At 52.7% G+C, this 6,123-nt stretch overlaps 3 protein-coding genes across 3 annotated transcripts; 2 read left to right on the forward strand and 1 right to left on the reverse strand.

Annotated features, from left to right (window-relative positions):
- Positions 1 to 1,540: 1,540 nt before the first annotated feature.
- J4E90_006037 (uncharacterized protein) lies at positions 1,541 to 2,416 on the forward strand (the record flags this gene model as incomplete). The annotated part of the gene is made up of 3 exons (XM_051435586.1): positions 1,541 to 1,636; positions 1,696 to 1,829; positions 1,921 to 2,416. 3 exons carry the CDS (start codon positions 1,541 to 1,543, stop codon positions 2,414 to 2,416), a joined length of 726 nt encoding a protein of 241 aa, XP_051290444.1.
- Positions 2,417 to 2,756: 340 nt separating this feature from the next.
- Positions 2,757 to 3,291, reverse strand: J4E90_006038 (uncharacterized protein; the record flags this gene model as incomplete). Its single annotated transcript, XM_051435587.1, has 2 exons — positions 2,757 to 2,809; positions 2,859 to 3,291. 2 exons carry the CDS (start codon positions 3,289 to 3,291, stop codon positions 2,757 to 2,759), a joined length of 486 nt encoding a protein of 161 aa, XP_051290445.1.
- A 301-nt stretch (positions 3,292 to 3,592) lies between these two features.
- J4E90_006039 (uncharacterized protein) lies at positions 3,593 to 5,245 on the forward strand (the record flags this gene model as incomplete). Its single annotated transcript, XM_051435588.1, has 5 exons — positions 3,593 to 3,652; positions 3,699 to 3,799; positions 3,847 to 4,448; positions 4,527 to 4,552; positions 4,718 to 5,245. 5 exons carry the CDS (start codon positions 3,593 to 3,595, stop codon positions 5,243 to 5,245), a joined length of 1,317 nt encoding a protein of 438 aa, XP_051290446.1.
- Between the last annotated feature and the right edge of the window lie 878 nt (positions 5,246 to 6,123).

Below are 6,123 nucleotides of genomic sequence, written 5' to 3' on the forward strand. Positions count from 1 at the left end.
CGAATTGTCCAACTTACGCCGCATCACTTTTACAGGCCCGAATACCCAAGAGCTCTTTGCAGCCATTCTTCCGCAGAGTGCTGGACAGCGGGATGCAGCCAAGCAGGCCATGTTGTCTTGGCTGGTAGTCTGGATTCAGCCACGCTGATACCCCAGATCCGCCCCGCTAGCATCTGTAGAAGAACCTTCGACATGGTAGCAGAGGAATGGTTGTCTCCACATGTACTCCGCGATCCAAAATCTGGAGATCAAGCGATCTGTTAGCGACGCACACTGCACCGGCTGTTATGAGGGATCAAGGTCAAAAGTTTGGAGAGAAACAGAGAATGGGCGGGGTTTCTCGAGGCGTGCCACATCAAGCAACGGCGCCGCGGTAGGTGCTCGCTTCGAGATTGGGTACGCTCGAATGGCTCTTGGCCTCCACAAGACGACGATTGGCGGACCGATTTGCCTGCGCTGCTCGGGGAGAACGAGAGTCCAGCTGCTCACTTCTCCGGAGGCGGGTTTGTTGCCCGCTTCGCCTCGTGCCACGACAACGGCGTCCTGGCGTAAACACGGGAAGTGCGCCTCTGGCGAACATGAAAGGAATGTTGTGAGCTGAATCCGGCGACGGCGTAGCGTTGGTGTAGATGTGGAGGAAGGACCACTCTGGGCTTTAGTTTAGTGGGGTTTTCAGATCGCACTAGAGCCGCACGTGGCGAGGTATCGATAAGGGACAAGACCTCGGGAGCCATCGTGCCATCTGAACATGCGGCTGGCATTGCACTGATTGCCTTGGTCTTTAGGATCGCAAAATCCTGCTTCCATACTGTTCGCACCTAGATTTGTGTTTGACGCTACCCCCAAACCTTATTTAGTTACAAGAAACTTGAGGGAAATGAGAAAGCGTCACTGAGAACACGTAATTCTAGTAATCGAAGGTTGGTGTTGATGAGAAGACAGTTCGAAGACACAAACTAGACTGCATCGATTTAAATGCGATTCATCCTCAGCGTCTGTGGTGTTGATACCAACATCGCTTGGGCATACCTGGCCGCGTCGAGGTAGAAATGATGCGCACCAACTGATGTCTGGCCCAGATATTGATGCGTGAAGAACGTCACTCAATCAATGAAATTTCCAGCAAATTGTATATAGAATTCGGTAGCCTTTGCTCCGTACAGAACTTGTGTGCGCCTACCAGGTGTTGCGAAATCTGGAGTACCTAAACTCACAAAAGTGTAATTTTTGCGCAAGCTTGATTCGTGTGCTACTTTTGTTGTAGCTCAGGGGCATAACATCGAGCCCTATTTCATGTCACAGATTGCTCCAAGTATGTGATATTGGTGGTTCTGGTGACGCAGGAATGCCTCCAGTCGTCTTTCGGTAGTCGCGCCCAGACCTCAACGCGTGCTCACGCGTCAGGGTCCACTAAAACTATCCACGATCGCATCGCACCTTCACGCTCACCACTCCTAAGATAGCCGCCCCGCAATCGCATACTCGCCATCTTTCGAAAGACGTCGTCTTCAGGTCCTCACATACAGCATCACACGACACAATGCCGCCTAGGAAGAGCAATGTATCGGCGGTGTCAAACGAAGAGAGTCCCGCACCACCTAGATCAGTACCCAGAGAGGAGAGCTTGGGTGTTGAGGTACGTCGCATGCGACTGAGATCAATTGGAAAAGACTAGTACTAATGACGCGATCATAGGACCTAAACCTGCCAAAGTCTATAGTCCAGCGCCTGGCAAAAGGCGTCCTACCACCCAACACCCAAATACAAAAAGATGCGCTACTTGCTATGAGCAAGAGCGCAACTGTGTTTGTTAACTACATCACATCAACGTACGATCCCCTCTCTCTCCCGGCGACAGAAGACTTACGCGCCAATGGCATGCGAGTTCCCATAAATGGACATTCACTAACAAGCATGCAGCGCCGCTGAAAAAGCCCTCGCCAGCGGCAAGAAAACCGTCATGCCGAAAGACGTCTTCGATGCAATGACGGACCTAGAATTCTCCTTTATGCTACCCCGCCTCGAAGCCGAAGTCACAAAGTTCACGTCGATACAAGCCGATAAGCGGAACACGTACAGGAAGAAGGTGCGCGAGGAGAAGAAAGGCACTACTGCTTCCACCGATGCAGCTACCTCTACACCGGCCAAGTCAGCGGCAAACGGGGATGTGGTCATGGAGGGTGCGGACGATGGTGAGAGGGCGACGAAGAGGGTTAGAAGGGAGAGTGGAGATGCTGGGGATGGAGAGGTTACGGAAGAAGAGGGGGACGAGACACAGGATGTGGAGGATGAAGAGGTTGAAGACGACGAGATTGAGGAGGAGGTGGTTGGGGAGGAGTTGACGGAGGATCCGCTGGAGGAGAAGGAGGACAACAAGGATGATGACGATGACGATGATGGGAATGAGAGCGATTGAGAAGTTAGACGTACTGAGTCTGGATGGAAAGATATCACTGCATGGGCGGCGTTTAGGATGGGATGGTCGGAAGTATTGGTTGGCACAAGAATTGTCGAGAAATGGACTTGAATATGTTCTATTCTTCCTGAGATACTACTTGGAAGCTATTAAGCCTACCAATGATCTCAATGCATGAAGTCGTCGCATTGCTCATCTCCGTATGGCTCGTAACGTCGGATACCCAGAGTGTCACGCGCAACTTGCAACCATGATACCATATGCTTTGCGCAGCCCCCGTCGTGACCATAGTCTTCGCGTGTATGTTTCAGCGCTCTTCCAGCATGTTCATGGACTGTCTTCAACGCTTCGTCTTCGAGGGTATGCTAGCATCGAGCGGGTCACCGTATCGCACTACATATCTGTTAGCATACTTCTTCGTGGTTGGTTAGAAGCCACTTACGCCTGATCATTGAGCCCTTGTCAACAATGTTGTCCAACGCCCTAGCCTCCTCCTCCCTCGCCCTCGTATTCTTCCACTCATAGCCCGGCTGGTCCTCCTGCTTGCTCCACTGATAACCTGTCTCAGCATCCTGATGTGTCCCACTCCCACCCGCACCGTTACTCGTCGCTGCTTGCGCCATACCGCCAGACAGTGGTCGCTTTCCGTTTGAGTTGACGCCGAGAGTCTCGCGAGTTGTGGATTGTGAGTTTGGTGGTGAGATTTCGTTTACGCCTGCGAGGTTGGCGTTGAGCGGTGTGGCTGGGTTTGGAAGAGCTTCGTCGGGGAACATTTCATCGTCCGAGGGAACATTGGCGGGGGACGATTGCATGGTGGAGTCGCCGTCGCGGTCTGAGGGGTGGGTTAGCTGGATGCGCGGTCGTTTGTTGGCCATGGTGAGTGGTTGGCGCGCAGTGTAGGCTTACCAGACATGTTTGAGTAATTTGCCGGGGTAGTTCAAGGGCGATAGCGGCGGTGAAAGGGTTTGCGACGCGTGTGGTTCGTCGCGGTGGAAGGCAACAGTGAATGACATAGCGGTGGAGGAGCTAATCGCGGCCCGCCGCAGGGGTCAAGGTGGGGACTCTCGAAATATTGGCGACATCATACCTTGGAACTGATCACTCCTCCACGCGACTCAGGCTTTTGAACTAATACCCCCTCTACTATCGCCAGACAGAGCACCACACATAGAGATCATGGCGCCCAAGAACACACCCGCCGATGCTTGGGAGGACGACTGGGAATCACTCGCCGACGTACGTATGCCCCTCTTCTTTGATAGCAATCGTTCACACTGTGTAGAAAGAAGATGAGAAGCCCGTAGAAGAGCAGCCAAAGAAGCTCACAAAAGCGCAACTTAAAGCTCAACACGCTGAGCTCAACAAGCAGCTCTGGCAGGCGGCGTAGGTTGCTACCTTTCATTGTTAGCGACGCGACCTGACTGAAACAGCGAAAACCCAGAGCCTCAATGGTACCCTGAAGTCCACCCCGCGCCCGTCGCAGCAACCTTCAAGCCGAAAGTCACGATGCTTGCACGCAAGCCCACTCCTCAAGTTCTCTCCCGCAATATGGCAGGCATGAGCCTCGACGACGACGATAGTGAAGAGGAGCGACGGAAGAAAGCAGCAGCAGACTTCGAAGAGCGCAAAGCACGCGCGCAGAAGGAACGAGCAGAGAAGGAGCGCAAGTACGCAGAAGCACGAGAGCGCATCTTCGGCTCACCAGCTGCTTCCGCCGCAGAGGATTCGCGCAGCAACTCCCCTAACAAAGCTACCCGAGGGAAAGGACGAGGACGCGGTGGAAGGGACAGCCAACCGAGATCGAGCAACGAGCAGTCGCCCGCACGTACAGCACATACAGCTCCTGCGCGCCAACTCTTCGACCCTACCTACACCCCAAAGCCCGGCTCCGTATTCATACAGAAGAAAGAATCTGGTATCAGTCGCCCATCTACACCGAACACACAAGAGAAACCTGTTCGTCAGCCACAAGGACCCGCAAGAGGCGGCGGACGAGGCTTCGCTCCAAGAGGAGGATACGGTACTCAGGCAGGTCCGTCAACTTGAGCTTGCCGAGGCTTCTGTCGTGTGGACACACCTCATACAGGAAAAAAACTGAACAGGCCTGCAGACTACATCAAGACAAAGACCTGCAAAGTAGGTGGCCCAACGTCAACGTAGGCTCCAGGGTGTTCAGTTGTTTCCTAGGTTGGCGTGGACAGACCTCTTCCGCGTCTATCCTCTGAGGCGCGGATGTCTCTTGTCAGGACCTTTGTTGACGAGGAACAGAGGCACTAGGGAACGAGTGACCGCTGCGTCCAGGACTTTCCGAAGAGCTTCCGCACAATGGCTCCACAGTCACCCGAACAGTCAATCGAGCAGTCAACTGATCAACTTCCGCCTCCTAAATGGACATACGCTCACACCGCCACGCTACAGAAAGACCTCGCCAAATTCACCTACTTCATCAATCACCAAGTCGACAACATCTCAGAGCACGACCCCAAGCGGAAGGAGCTACAGGACCTTATAAAGAAGGAGGTGGAACTCGACGACATGATGGGCCATATTGCTGCTCTTCACCCGGAGGCGAAAGACGATGCAGTCGTTGCAGAGATTCAAGGCGTCGCACAAGAAATCCCTACCAAGAAGGGGGTTCTTCCTGAACACCTACAGCCACCGTACCGTGACACCGAGAGGAAGCAGATGGCACGCGAGAAGACTCGGATGCTGAAGCATTCAGACAGCACGCCGGAGACGAGCGGTTCATGTGAGACCCCCGAGACCAACACACCCGAATCGGCCGAGGGAAGTCACCATGATGAAGGAGACAAGGATTACGTGCCGTGAGAAGAAGAGGGTTATGAGAGTGGTCATCATCGGATAGGGAAGGGTTTGAGACGGTTTTATACTAGGATTGGAGGATGGTCATCACTGGAAGGCGAAGGGAAGGGCAGGGCTTGGGACGTTCTCATATCAGAATATTGCAGTTGCTAGTATCATAACGAGAACACCGTATGACACTGTTGTATTTTATCTATGAAATGCGAGATGTCTATGTTGTACGCAGGATGATACGTGATATGAAGAATCTCGTTCTCAGTGTTCTTAGTCCATCGTACTATATGATAGTGATGGTCTCGACCGGCGCATCGCTGTTCTCAACATCTTCCAAAGGAAAGACATTAGCAAGACTAACAATCCGATAAAAGCCCCCTTCTACCTCCCGAAGTACCCATACATTACGAGCACCTCCGAGTACGCATACCCAGTCACCAGGCTGTACCTCATCCCGACTTGTACCAACAATGTCTGTAGCGGTCACAAAGAAATTCTTGACACTCGACTCTTGAAGAACGTTCAGGTAGGCACGGCTCTCATCTCTTCGCCACTTATCTGGATCTGCGACATCGCTGGGTGAAGTCTCAAAGCCTCGGAAAGCTTTATATGACTCGTACAAATCGCCTTCCAATGTCGTATCATCGTAACTGAAATACCTCATCATTGACATACCACATGAGAGTTCGTATACAGCCCTTTCAGCATCCTCATGGCCCCATCGCTCTTTGTCATCAAGCGCTTGTCGGATCGTGTCCAGACATAACATGACTCTCTCTTCATCTTGCTGGGTGGCCATCGCAGGAGTTGAAAGATCGAAAGCGGATGTCTCTTGCTGAGGTTGTAGGCTCCAAACAATACGACTGATCCGAGTGATGCGTCGAGCGGAG

Source organism: Alternaria incomplexa, assembly GCF_024043165.1.
Source record: "Alternaria incomplexa strain BMP 0042 chromosome Unknown scaffold_8, whole genome shotgun sequence".
Lineage (NCBI taxonomy): Eukaryota > Fungi > Ascomycota > Dothideomycetes > Pleosporales > Pleosporaceae > Alternaria > Alternaria incomplexa.